Source organism: Acanthochromis polyacanthus, chromosome 21 (assembly GCF_021347895.1).
Source record: "Acanthochromis polyacanthus isolate Apoly-LR-REF ecotype Palm Island chromosome 21, KAUST_Apoly_ChrSc, whole genome shotgun sequence".
NCBI classification, from domain to species: Eukaryota; Metazoa; Chordata; class Actinopteri; family Pomacentridae; genus Acanthochromis; species Acanthochromis polyacanthus.
The window spans coordinates 26,953,718-26,969,175 of record NC_067133.1 but is presented as its reverse complement, the minus strand read 5'-3'; the positions used below and the strand labels follow the sequence as shown (position 1 = coordinate 26,969,175).

The window sequence follows — 15,458 nt, the reverse complement described above, 5'->3', positions numbered from 1 at the left end:
CAGTCGTATCATTTCCGAAGGATTAGTCCCGATATGTCCACAGTGGTGGATCTGCAGTAGGATCGCAATCATGTGATCACTGGCAGGCAGCTGACGTAGTGCTCTGTGATGCCGTGACGCTATTTTGTAATGATACATTTCATCCAAATCCGTTGGTCCATTTTTGAGTAATACTGCGCATAGACAGACAAACATACGCCTATCGTCACTAACTCAGCCTCGTTCCTTGGCGGAGTAATAAAAGCTTCAGTAAAATTAAGAAAAAGGTTGGTTATAAATGAAATAAATGTGTGTCTCAGAAGAAGAAGAAGGGGTGGCTTCTAAAATGTAATGATTGAAAACTTGGGGTTGGAAAATACCTTAAACACAGCCAGAATTGCAAGGACACAGGTACTCCAGGATCCCATCCTCGGGCACCAAAATGGCTGCGTGACCTGGCTTTGCACAGCTCCATCTGCTCCTTGTTGATGGTCACACCACTCATGTACAGGCTACAACACTGACTTTTTAGATATGATGATGGAGAACAACCTCCATATATTTAGTCAACCCTGTCGCACCATTTCCCTATCTGAAACCGGCAGACACAACGCTGTTCAAGAGCTTAAAACACTTTTGGAAGCTTGAAGTATGTGGGACCCCTAGGGAGAGTGAAGGGAAATCACTTGGCAGGGCATTGCTCATGCCACTATTTTGAAAAGGAATAGGTGAAAGCTGCACCATCAAAATGTTTTTTGAAGGTCAGGGATATACCAATATAGCCCAACCGAGTTCAGGGAGAATCTTTTCATGCCATCTCAAACAACTGAGAGATCCTTTCAAGACACTCAAGTGGGCTCTGCACTAACCACTGTTGTCCTTCACTTGATGATGATGGCAATGATGATGGTGATGTGGGATCTTCTGGGGCAGCCCATATGCCACTCACTGTATAATGCTATTCATCCAGCAGACTCCAATCCTCAGTGCTTTCTTTCTGTCCACCACTGTAACCCTTCCATCCTTGGTAGAGGAGGTTAAAGTGGTGAAACAGCTACATATATCCCTCTAATAACGGATCAAATTTCCAGTTAGAGAGCATTCGACCATCAACCACATCTGGGCCAAACCTCCTTCCTGTAATTTCACCATCAACCACTATTTTTCTTTTAGCAGAAAGAAAGGAGGAGTGAATAAAGGAATGCAGCAGTGGACCGAGAAGCTTATGCAGTCTGCCAGTGTTCATAGAAAAGACCACAAATCCGCAGAGGAGTGGATTCCATGTGCAGTCTGAGCCCAGTGGTTTTGTGAAAGCTGTGCAGTGGATAATGCTGTTACAGACCATGATGGCTTCTGGACATGCAAGAACTGGCTGTTTCCAAAAATGTAATGAGCTAATTTCACTAGAGTGTTGTTTTTATGCCTATGCATTATAGGTCATTTAATTAATTATCATCTATGCTGCAGTGTGAGGTAAACAATGGTTTTATGCTTCAGGGTTTGATGTATTGCCTTCAAATGTAACTGTTTCAGTTGTGTTTGTTTTCTGGTTAGTGAAATAGAAAATAATGTAAGACTTTGCAAGACAAATTTGTGAGTGTTTAGCCTTGAATTCTGCCTTCTCCCCATTTCAGGCAAATTAATATAGACTGCTGAATGTTTTTCTAATAAGTAGTTTTATAACAGCAACATTATTGTAAGTGGTAAAATTACTGAACATGGGATTGCATATGCAGCCTTGATTATAAGATAAAGGTAATTTAAGCCTTTTAACACAGACTGTTTGTGTCTTAGTTTGGGACAGAGCTGCCCCACAGGGGGAAATTCAGAAGGATAGCACTTATATGTTTCTTTTCTGAGCGTGGTATCTGCATTTTCTCTTTTCATTAGAACATATCCTGGGGATTTCGGAGTAGCACTGGGTGTAAAGTAAATGTATTAGAATCATATCACATATCCAGAAGTCTGAAATGCAAAAAATAACCTCCATTGGGCTAATTCACCCTGTACTGTATGCCTGCATGCACACATGACTTTGGTTTATTTGGGAAATGTCATTGTCTTCAGGGAAGGTTAGTGTTTGGCAGGACAGAACATTTTGTATTTTTCACAGTTCTGTGTATTCTCATATGGAACAAATGTCAAGTCTTTTATACCATTGCACTTTGTGTGTATGCCAAGTGTGTAGAGAAGCGGGTACAGCAGTTTATTGGCAACCTGCTGTGTTTGTTGACCATCTCCTGTTTCCTCTTCTTTCCCATCACACGTCCTTCATCCTCATTTTTCATTCCTTGCACTTGTTTTAAATTTCATTTCACTCCCACTATCCCCTCAGCTGATCCCACACTCTCTCATATATTGATGTTGTCATTATGAGAAGTGTGATTATGACTATCAGAAAAGCAGATGAAGCCAAGCATGGTCATATGGGATGTCTATACAGCGGTGTGTATATAAATGTAAAATGAAGGGCAGGCAATGCCAATTCAAAATATGTATAATAAAGACTTCTGCACCATGCACAGCACATCACTAACAGGCACCCCATTAATCTCCATGCCTTGTAGCACACATACAGATTTATTGTGTCTAACAAAATGGCAACGTACCAGTGCCTTCAAGTAAACTCCCATGGCATTCCTAATTACTGGAAGCTTTCAGGAGCTAAAATTGTGAGTGAGGAGGTCGGGGTGGATGGATGGGATGACAGAAACTAACTTAATGTACTGTTCATTCATAAAGTCATTTTTTTTTTAACCCAAACCATGATCCCTCTGAAAAGCCAAAATCTACTCAAACAAAGGCACAACACTAGCCTAGCCGAGCTAGACAACCCACGGCAATGAATTTAATTCTCTGCCAGGGTGGGTCTAGTTACCCTCCATAAGGCTCGAGGCTGGATGCTCCTAAAACTGGCCGACGAATCACCATGAAGTGTAGAGTCAGAAGGCGGGCGTAACTAAGTGACAACAGAGGCACGACGATTCTGACAGAAACAACCGGAAACAACTAGCCTAGCCGCGCTAGACAACACACGGCAACGAATTTCATTCTCTGCCAGGGTCGACAACAAAAACGACAACAGTCGTTGAGCTTCATGAGCACCGACTCTGAATAATCTTTCTGTTAACATGTCTGTAACATACTTGAGCTTCATCCATTGACTGTATAAATAAGGCTTCACCGAACTACCGCATCCTCTGAATTCCGGCGCTCTAGGAGCCTATTCGTTGCGCTGATTGGTTGTATACTTACCCAATTGCTGCAGAGTGATTTGATAGACAACCTTTTAGCCCGCCTCCTTCCCTGTCGAGCGTGCCTAGACCCTTGTGCCTTCAGTAACATGGGTCTAGCGTAGCTAGGCTAGCACAACACAGCTATAATTAACACTGATGAATTCAACTGGTTGCAAAATTTGGACTTGTTGCCAAAATAAATAAAACATGTTGCACTTGACAAAACAGAGATGCTCTCTGACCAAGTATTTACACCAACTTTCTACAGGTTGTTGGTGGCTAACAAGCTAACCGGTGAAATTAATATGAGCTTGTAAATTAATTTCCTGTTTAGAGAAAGGAGAAAGGGTATTTTGCAATATAGATGACAATTTGATTAAAATGCTAATTAATGATTTAAACTAAGAAGATATAAAGTACATTTCTCAAGTAGCATGGTATACCTCAAACTATGTCAATGTTGTTGTCTGATCAGCATCAGTTAGGTTAGCATAATCTATATTTGCACCACTGAAAGACAAGTTTTTCATGTGTCCCATTTATTATATTAATAAAAAACTATATAATTTAACAAAACATTGATAGTGAAGTCAATTATATCAGTACATTTGCTTGCAATAGCTGTTCTACCTATTTTTTTTTTTTAATGGTCAAAATTACATATCCTTTGTGATAAGAGAATTACAGGACACTTCTAAAAGTCTTAATACATTTATTTTCTATTTTTTATGGCGCAGCCTGACTCCATAAGAATGCAAAGAATGACTTTACACATAAATTTACTGTAATGCTGGATTAACAGTTTGTTTTTTGTTTTTTTAGTCTTTCTTTGCACCAGAGAAATACTGATATTAACATTCAGCACAATATAAAATCACCATCCATGTTAGTCACAGATAAAGAACATTTGACCGGAAACAAGGCAACATGTGACTTTTCAACATGATTTATTTTTCTACAATTGAAAACATCACAATACAGATTTGCTTATCAGTGAACTATCTCACATAATTACTCTTCTCTTGCAGTATCATTGCCACTCTGCATTTAAATACTGAAAGTTATCTCCAGGTTATTGATAAGTGACTCGGTGTGTCACATGTAAGCCCAGCTAAAATCAAAGCAGAAGTAAGTTGAAAAGGCAGCCGTCAAATTGTTATTGAAATGTAGCTCATCAAATGTCAACTTTAGTGTTAAGTGGCCTTAGAAAGACTGCAAATGGTGGGAGAACGAATTAGAAAATAAAGGCAGTATGGGAGAAATCAGGGATAATGAGAGGAGAAAAAAATGCCAAGAGAAGAGAAGAGAAGAGAAGAGAAGAGAAGAGAAGAGAAGAGAAGAGAAGAGAAGAGAAGAGAAGAGAAGAGAAGAAGGAAAGTGGTTGGAGAGGGTGAGCATAGGAAAGAAAGCCTATAGAAGAAGGATAAAGGTCAAGAGAAAAGAAAATGAGGAAAGAAAAAGACAACCAGGATGATGAGTGGGAGAGAATGAGAGAAGAAGGAGAGAGAAAGGTCAGAAGAAAAAATAAAATGACAGGTGAGAAGGCGTGATCAAAGAAAAGGTCGGACATAAAGAAAGGTGGGACGGACTGAGGACACTTTTAGGCCAGATCAGTCACTCTACTACAAACCTGTAAGACTATGTGAACATTAAACTGGTAGGTTTTTGATTTCAGATGTCATTACATTGCAGTCAGCACAGATATTTTTCTATTGCAACTCATATGTTTATTATTTTTACCCCTAAACACATCGGTTTCTATATGTATAAATGTAACTATGGAATGGAAGACTCTTACCCCTATGTACTTGAAAAATATTTATATATGTACAAATAAAGCAGAATGTGTTTCTTGTATAATACTGAGTAAATATGAAGCAATGACATGAGACATTATTTTATCATAAATCAAGCAACATAAATTCTATTATTGTCCAATAAAGTAATCATCATACACCAGTCAAACACTTAATATAGAATAAATCCATATTATAGGATATAAAACAGAGAGAGATCATCACATGCATGCATAGTATAATTCCCCATAGTCATGAACCTTAACACAAAACATAAATGTGCACTTGTTGATGATTATTTTAAATTCATATGAAGAATGGAGCTTCACACAACTTCTGTGTGTTACTGTAGATCAGTTTTAATCTCCTGCTAGCTTTAAGTCTGTGCTGTTTAATCAGGTGACAATAGAGATATATTTTCTTATTAAATGTTCTTACTAAAGACAAATCTATACTAAATTGTACAGTACTTAACATATCCGAGTTACATGCATGTACAGCGACACACTCATTCAATAACTCAGCCATACAAACAGGTAGACAGCTGTCGAGTGCTATAATGCTTCAGGGTCTACGATTCTCAACAGCAGATGTTAAGATTAGGTGTGATTAATATTTATTTACACCCTCAATCAGAGCAATGTACAGTTCTACTATGAGAAAGGCCGATACACAAAATGTATTTCATGTATTTTACATTTTACAACATCTACACAAAACAAAAAGGACTGCAGGGTGAAATTGCAAAGACTCAGGAAAGGGTTGCTGTGCATATTGATATATATATGTATACTGACAGTCAATAGAAACTTTGAGGTAGAAATGTACGCAGAATTCTACTTGTCGAGGGGTTGTAATTATTGATCGTGGATTTACTGATGATCTAGTGCCCTGGTAGTTGAGATAATGATGAGTTGTCATTTTGTCATGATTCATTGCACATGGGTTGGTCACTTTGCAAAAGTGAACCAAATACACACAAAGCAATACTCAGTGAGTATCTGCACAATTTGAGAATGGGTTTTGAAGGCCTATATAAAGGCCCAAAAAAGGCCACCATTGTTAGTCCAGTGAACAGCATCATGCCGCGTCTATCACATGAACAACGTCTCCGGGCACTGGGTATGGTGGAGGCCGGTTTGAGCTACAGTGATGTAGCCAGGCGTATGGGCTGTTCCCAACCCACAATCAGAAGCCTGGTTCAAAGCATGCACCGACGGACTGCTGCCTGCATCCAAGCAAATGGAGGCCATACTCGGTATTGGCTGTTGTGACTTTGTGTTTGGCAGGTGCTGTTTTCTTTTGTGAAATTCTTTATTTTGAAATCATTCTTGAAACTTTAGATTTTTGTTTCTGTATGCCAATATGCTAAACAAATGATTCATATGAAGAAAATCCAGTTTCAGGCTTCAAAATAAAAATTATGTTGAAAAATATGGTCTCAAAGTTTTTAATGACTGTCAGTGTACAATATAGGCGTGTGCGCTTTATACAGTGTACATGAGGGTACTGTTTGTGCTAAAGAAGGGGGAAAAAAATCTAGGCCTGTGCAATGGACCTACAGTATATGTCTTGTGTGCCTCCAGGAGCGAACATTTCACAGTCATTGTCCGCCTTGTTACGCTTCACCTAATAATTCCAACCCTCAGTCATGGATCGGACTATATGGCCATATGTTTGAGTGTGTGTGTGTGCATGTGTGTGTATAGTACATGGAGATAGTTGGCATTACAGCCAGTGTAATGTGGGTTTCAAGCTAGACGGCAGATTTCCTGAATTTCAGGTGAATTTGAAGTAATTGCTTGTATTCAGTTGAGTCACACACACACTTCCACGCACACTTCCACACTTATGTTGTTACGTATATTCTAACTTATGGACAAGTCAGTACATGCATATATGCTAATGCACGCAAACACAGTATGAAACACACACACACACACACACACACACACACACACACACACACACACACACACACACACACACACACACACACATACACAAATGGATTAGAGGAATTAGGTGCAAAAATAATGAAATGAGAAAAAGCAGCATTGCCGTTGTTATTATTGCTGTTTGTGAAATTACTCACTTGGGGGTTGTCAAAGCAGCTCATCGTTCGCTGTGCGTGTGTGTCTGTGTTTGTGTGTGCATGCTCCACTGGTGACTGCTGCATCGCCAGGCCTTGTGACACCATGTCACACTAGGCTCCCACTGAGGCCTTGTCAGAAGTACGGATTAGAGCCAAAACAAACAAAAAATAAAAAGAGAGACAAGAGAGGGATAAGAGGAGGGAGAGAGGGGGAAAGGCAAGAGCCAAAATAAAGAAAAAGAGGGAAAAGAAAAAGGTTTGACAAGCTGTGATGTTTGCTCATTAGCCATATTCCTCTGTGATGGCCCAGTGTGAGATGTTCAGTTTAAGTGTGTCAGCGCTTCCACACTGGCAGCTTGTGGCTGCTTGAAACAGGGAACGACGGTCAACATACAAAAATTGGAGGCAGTGCTGTTCTTGGTGCATGGCAAAGATGGCTACCAGTGCAGGAAAAGCCTGCCTCTGTTTCCCACACTTGCAGTAAATGGTTGCTGAAGATGTAGGTGTGGATGCAAGTTGTTAAACTGAGGAAGTTATAAAGTTTTCCTTCTATACATTTTTACAAAGACAGCAAAATATATAAAACTTTACACATCTAACAGCATGACATAACATTCACTAATCTATGTCAAATGTACATTCCCATTGTGCTTTGTAGTTGTTGGTCCCATTTGGCCACAGAGGACATGACTGAAAGCAGGACTAAAGAGTCTGTGGCATATTTAAAAAAAATTGAACGATGATTATTCTCTCTATATAGTTACTTATCAATTGCAGCCACTTCAACAAAACCAGGTAAATCCCACCCCAGTGACTGAAACTGCTGCCCGAATGCATTCAGGACAATCTGGGTTTCATTTCAATGACTAGTTATTTTTCAGTGGTTTCATTTTTGATGTCACAATGATGCGATGAAAAGTGTGGAATAACAAGAGAACATATCACAACACTTCACTTAAGAATGCTAAAAACAGTGAAAAGCTTGTTGCAGGATTTAAGCAGACTAATGCCATCAAAAGAGCAGCAAACCAAGATCTATATAATCATTACTTGAAATTAATAAAGGGAGAGCTAGTTGAGCTTCACATATGGAACTGATATCGCCCCACATAAATCTACCATGTGTCCAAAAAGCAGATTTTGACACCTTGGACATTTCTGTTTTAAAACTTCAAAATCTTTGGTATCCAGTGATTTATGCAGGTTTTGGTGTTGGGATACCTGTCTTGGGTGTATTGATTTTTTGAACAGACCCCAGTGTGGCCTAAAAGGAATGCAGGCATTTACTGAACACACACAAAACAGCTGTAATTTTAATGTGAGTTTGCCTTCCTATCAGTTCGGAAACCTCCCTCTCTACTATCTATCTGTGTGCGTTAATTTCCAGGAGCCACGTATTCAGGGTTGGTGAAGGAGAAGCCGAGGAACTCGTCCTGGTCCAGGTTCATGATGACAAGTTTGTCGGTTGGCGTCAAGTCCGTCGCCATTTTGGTGAACTCTTTGTCGAAGTTGCAGGTGTCCCGACGGTTTTTCTGCAAGTGGAGTTTATGAAAGGAGAAGAGTGCGATGGAAGGAAAAAGACAAAAAACAGTTGGAAGAGAGAGGGATGGGTAGGGAGGGAGAACAGAAAGCACTGAGGTTAAACCTCAAATAGTGGAAGCACTTTGTCTATCTTGCTGGCAGTTAGAGAGTTTTAAAAGCAACATTTCTGCACATTAATTTTGCCATGAACAAATTATGCATACGGCACCTTAAGAATACTTCAATAGCACTCCTTCTTCCATTGATAACACTCTCATATCAAGCCCAGTCTTACTCCTGAGTCGTCACATACGACCTCTTTGTCATGATCCCTTGACGTCTCATTTGAATGCAATAGGTACCTTTTAGTACCATTTTTCAGTGCACAGGGTAGTCACTTTATACATATAAAAACCTGAAATAGATGCCATGAGTCAGTAACCAAATGCTCTCTACTGGTGTTGTCACCGTTGCTCTTTTTCAACCAACAAGAAACTTGCCTTGTGACATGTGCTTAATGTTGTGGAGGTGTATTCTACTCCAAATCATGATCTTTTCCTATGCTTAACCCATTAGTTGTGGAACCGAAGCTTAACCTTTAAAAATGAGACTTAAAATGAGACTTCCACTAAGTGGAAAAACAATGGTCTGACACAGGCTGTCAACCTCAGTCTCCTGTGTGAAAGTCCTGTGACTCCACCTCCACCTGAACCACGCCAACCTCTGACAAGGCATGTTTAAACTGCAAAAACTCCTACATGTGAATTGGAGTCAAATGTTGATGGTGACACAGCCATCAATAGACTCCATGTGCTCGTCTCTGAGACACCAGCTGGTTTAACAAAACAGCTGTAATTAGACTGTGGGACTGAGAATGAGTCTGTCCGTTCAATACTAACCCGTTTCCAGTATTCATACTAAGCTAATTGGCAGCATTTACTGTACAGACATTCACGTGGTCACAATCACCTTATCCAATTTTTGAAATAAAAGTAAATAAGTACACTATCTTTCAAAAGTTTGGGGTCACTTCGAAATGTCCCTATTTTTGAAAGACAAGCAGTTTTTCTCAATGAAGATGACATTCAATGAATCAGAAACACAGTCTAGACATTGTTAATGTGGTAAATGACTTTTCTATCTGGAAATGGATGATTTTTAATGGAATATCTCCATAGGGGTACAGAGGAACATTTCCAGCAACCATCACTCCTGTGTTCTAATGCTACATTGTGTTAGCTAATGGTGTTGAAAGGCTAACTGATGATTAGAAAACCCTTGAGCAATTATGTTAGCACATGAATAAAAGTGTGAGTTTTCATGGAAAACATGAAATTGTCTGGGAGACCCCAAACTTTTGAACAGTAGTGTATACTCTTAAATCAGTCCTTTAAGAAAACTAACTTTTAAAGTACTGACTGTATTGGCTCCTTGCACTTTCTTTTGCTGATTTATAAAGAAATGCAAAGATAATGGAAATCATACAGCAAATGTACCTTCAAAATTCATCACAATTCGAGGCAATGTCAGGAAATTTGTAAGAAATATAACACATAAATTAGAAAATCTCTCTAAACATTAGCATTGTTGGTGGTGGTACGTACCAGTATGTACCTGTTGCTTCTGCAAATGCATCATTTGACTGTGCAGAATGTACAGTCAACAGCACAGAACAGACCACACGGCATATTAAGTAAACTGTGTTTCCGTTGCTCAGTTGTTTCTTTTGTTATTTCCCTTTTCCTCTTCACCTGAACATCCAATCTTTACAGTCAGGTTGCACCAGCCACAAGTCATTTTCCAATGTAATCTTTTTATGTGAATTGGAGGAATCTGGATGTTTTCACAGCTTAATAACATAGAACCTCCATGTCCACCATGGCAACTACAGAAGGCATACTACCACCTGACAAGAGAAGAGGTTTGTACTGCAGGCGGGACATGCTAGACATTGGAGTGAATCTAAAAAAATAAAATAAAAAATGCTGGTTTTCTGGAGCTTTAGCATTGAGAGGAGGGTAGAAGAGGTGCAGAGGGGACTCAACAGAGGGAGAGGTGCACACAGTAAATCAAGAGAGAAAAGAGATGAGAGTACCAACTGTGACTTTGTGTAGGAGGTGTGTGTGTGTGTGTGTCTGTGTCTGTGTGTGTGTACTAGTCGTAGTAGCGGTGGTAGTAGTAGTAGTAGAGGGTTTCTCTGGGGCACAGAGCTGTTAATGCACCACTTGGCTCAGTTTGTGTAAGGATGGAGGAAAGAAAAGAGTGAACAGACTGTTAAAGATGGAGGAGTGTATGTTAGGCGGTGGGGGAGGGGCACATTAGATGCGGTAAAAGAGAGCAGCTGCCATTTGATTCACACACACACTGACACACTTGCATGGCTGGAGATTATTGGGTCTCTGCATGTTATACAGTGAAGCTCTGCGTATAGGAGGAAACACCGAGGGGAAGATGGTATTCACACACACAGCGCTATATGCCCAAAATGGCTTGTGGGATGTTCCCCAAAGAAGAAGAGCGAAGCATAGACAGTGCCAGAGCCAAGACATTACAGACTTTAATACACATGATCCCCAATGTGCTCATTTTCAACTTTCATCAAAGTCACTGTGAGAACTTCTAGTCAGGGAGGCAAATACGGCCGACTTTGTTTACTGAGATGCACCAGAAACAGCTACTGTATGAGGAACAAAGGAGGAAGCATCTACACACATTTCACCTGCTATTATCAGATTTTTAAAATTATATTCTCTCCTCGGAGGTGTCCTAAAACTCTTCCTTGTAGATCTCAACATGAAACTTCCACAGGTTGATAATTACATTAGCAAAAACTATTTATTCTATTACAAGATTTCGAAAATGTAATGCTCAAATATGCATTTACACTTATTTGCTAACATTTCCAGTATAGAAATCAGAGCAATGGATGAAACCAGGATCAAAATTCTTGTTTTATTTTGCTGTTAGAGCCGAGGGCTTTTACAGAGGAGATTTTGGATGTCTTGTTTTATCACTCCATGAAGGCAGATAATATTGTCAGCAAAAATATAAAAGATTTTAAAAAAATAAAAATGTATTTTTGCAACGTTTTTAGGAATAAAATGTTCTGCAAATCATTCTATGAATGAATTATGTATGCACCCCTTCGTAAAAACCTTCAGAATATAGACAAGAATGAAACTGGAATATTTGGTGTATGTGAGTGCCACTGAAGAGGAGATTTCTGGATCAAAGTATGAGAACATTTTGAGAAAACAGCCTTTTAATATACAGTAACAGTCAAATGTTTGGATACACTTTCTCATTCAATGCTTTTTATTTATTTGTTTTACTTTTTACATTGTAGATTAATACTGAAGATTAACATTTTTTTGTTTACAACATAATTCCATATGTATTCTTTCATAGTTTTGATGTCTTCAGTATTAATCTACACTGTCTAAATTGATTAAATAAAGACAATTGAATGAGAAGGTGTTTGTCAAACTTTTGACTGGTATTCTATTTGTTGTAAATTTTTAGCATTTCTACAGAGAATCAATATCTACAGGTAAGAATTTGAACAGATATCACCTCAAAGCTTCCCCTGATGAATACTGACATTAACAATTACTTTTGAATGACAAGTTTTCTTACTTTTATTGCTTAAATATGCAAATATGGTATCTTATAATATATTATACAAAATCAGTGTGAATAAAACTAGAAAGTCTGGTCTATGTGCTGTCGACCAGGTTTCAGAAAAAAAGGACATTTTGAGAAAATCATCTTTAAAAAGCATGCATTGTCAAATTTCATGCATTTGTACTCTAAACAACTTATTATCATGTGCATATTTTCTGAAACAGCTATAACTATAAAACTTATCCAGTTGGTTACTTATTATTTTTGCACATCAAGCTGTCTGAAATTGTATGTTTACACATGCAGACTGTTTTGTATTATTGCATTAAATATACACTAAGTTGCACAAATGGCCAAAAAAACTGTAGGAAAATAAACACAGAATTGTGCGTTTTGGATGATTTCTTTTCACTAGTTTGTAAGAAGACATGCCATCCAGCAGGGTCTCACCTTCTGTGAATAATCATAACACATACAAATATGTGTGTTTATGTCTGTGGGGACACCAAATAACCAGGAAAACACTCCCTTTGTAAAGGCTGTTGCTGGTTAAGACACAATATCAGAAAACCACAGGTAGATAGATAGTGATCAGATGTGGAATGAAGAGAGCAGGAAAGAGGGAGGGAAAGAAATGGATGGAATAAAAGCTGGAGGTCACAGAGAAAACCTCACACGGGGCAACCAAGGAGGAAAAAACATGAATATTTTGTGAAATATGACAGAAAGGAATGCCAACAGATTATCAGATATATTCATAAAATCCAGAGTCTGAAAAACGCAAACATCTGAAGGCACAGTCTGAATAATAACACAAGGTTGAGTAGGGAAAGAGAGAAAGAAGCAGGATTACAGCAGTGGACTTCGAATATAATGTTGGTCCAACACTTCTGAAGGCAAGATGCTGGCACAACAGTTTCTATTTCTAAGTGAGGAAGATGATGGTGGGATCAGAAGCATCAATGAGGAGGACAGAGAGGGACAGGAGAGCTGAGAGAAACCACAAACCAACGTCACATCTCCTACCTTCATCTGCCAACTGTCTCATGTCCTGAGAGGAGTTTCCTCCATCCACAGGGACACACAGCTGCCACAGCTGGCCCAGATCCACCTCTCCATTCCAGGCCATGATATCCGCTGGAGTGCCTCCTCTCAGGAGAAGCCTGCACTCCTGGTCAGTTCAACACTCATATGGATGCAGTTCAGCTTTCAATTTGAATACCACTTGTGGTTCAATCAGCTTTAGATGTAGTTTTATTTAACCCCATCAATTTACAATCATCCCTAGAACTTCATATAGTGCAGATCACAAAGCTTCTAAAGATCTGAATGTGTCTGAATAAACTGTGTGTGAAGTGAAGCACAAGATGTGGAGAACACATTGTGTGGATTAAGAACAGGTGTTATGCATCTGGTTGTTTAGATGAGTGGATTGAATGAGGTCACTAGAATCTGTGAGCAGTAATGACAAAGAGAAAATTTCAGGTAGAATAAACCTAATACGAGTGCCGGGAAAATGTCAACTAAGAGAGGAGTGTCCACATATGTTCCTGAGATGATAATAGTTCAATCATAGCCCAGCAGTAATCAGGCAATATTTACCTGTCAAACTTTGGATTTTTCAACATACTCAAGTAGTTTTCATGGGACACTTACAGTATTTGGTAGTTAAAGAGCTTGGAGTGTCATGTGTACACACTCAATGTTCTTATCTGCCTGTCTACACGAGTCTGGAAGGGTACATGTGATGCAAATTTCATTATCCAGCCAAGTCTGCAAGGTGTCCTCATGGACCCTTCTCTGACCATACTGATCGCCGCACTGCCGTCACACCGACTGCACAGGTATCAGGAAAAAACAAATCCTTGCTAGAGAAGACTTTACAAAGAGTTTCTGTATCATCCACTCCGTTTTAACTAATCATTAAAGCAGCTGTAATTGAAGAAGATGCTGCTTAACTTTGCAGCCGCACTGACTGACAAGCCCAAACACATTAGGAAGTTCTAAATTATCCAGAAATCCTGTGTAATGAAGCAGCTCGGCACACCTCAGAAATAATCACCGTGATAGGGTCAAATCAGTAAGTAGTTTCTATATCCTGTAGAAAGTGCAAAGTCCCAGAGCATTCAGAAACATCCACAGGAGCCCCATGTGTTTTTCCGTGTCTGATGTAAGAAGAAATGTCGCTGTTTGCATAGCAGCTGTCTGCTTTCAAAGTCTGCATCAGTCCGTGCATATGGATACGAAGAGCATGCACCTGCATATGTGCTGTGTAAGAATAGAATGCTTAACAGGCCAGTATTCAGAGTCAGCTATATGCATGTGTACTACAGGGCATTTAAATGTAATTCTGATGTACTGGAATATGCATATATATATATATATACACACACTATCGTTCAAAAGTTTGGGGTCACCCAGTCAATTTCATGTTTTCCATGAAAACATGAAACTTTCATTCATGTGCTAACTTTACTGCACAAGGGTTTTCTAAGCATCAGTTAGCCTTTCTGCATCATTAGCTAACACAATGAACCATCAGAAATGGGCCTCTGTACCCCTACATAGACATTCCATTATTTATATATATACAGTACATCTCAGTTCTGACTGTGGCTAATTGTCATTTAGCTTCTGACTTGCAGTCAAGACATTATTTTATCTGACTGAAACACCAACACAAACACACACATGTATGCGTTTATGTTCCCAAAACCTCGACAACAGTCCACTGTGTACATTGCAGAAAACTGTACACATTTAGCAAGCACGCACATGCACACACTCGCACGCACGCACGTACGCACGCACGCTATGGCGTCAGAATCGATTCAAAATAATCAAAGCAACTTGCAGCAACGTGTGTGTACACGTATGATTATTTTTTTTACGCGTGCGTGCGTTGTAACGTGCAGATTGTATTTCACGCGTAACAAGAAGCTGCGTACCTATGAAGCAGCGCGTACACGCCTGTCTGTCACTGTTTGACAAATACCGTTACGCGCTCACACACACGTCTGGTCGCAACTTCTGATTACACAATAGAAAGTTGATCTGCACTGTGCGCAGCAGTGCGTGTAACATGAGCGTCTCGTGTAGTTGGCCTTTCATTTTAGTCAGCCAGAGGAGGCAGCAGTGAGCCATACTGGTGGAAAACAAGAAGACGAAGAAGAGTCTCCCCTTTTCCACCGAGGCAGTTCCGGTTCG

At 39.5% G+C, this 15,458-nt stretch overlaps 1 protein-coding gene across 1 annotated transcript in view; it reads right to left on the bottom strand.

Moving 5' to 3' along the window:
• Positions 1-4,145: 4,145 nt before the first annotated feature.
• The window catches only part of prkcbb (protein kinase C, beta b), a 163,562-nt gene continuing 152,249 nt past the window's right edge, over positions 4,146-15,458 (bottom strand). The window contains exon 17 of the mRNA XM_051941083.1: positions 4,146-8,638. Within this exon, the coding sequence (XP_051797043.1) occupies positions 8,483-8,638 (156 nt within the window). The 3' untranslated portion in view covers positions 4,146-8,482. The remainder of the gene's footprint in view (positions 8,639-15,458) is intronic.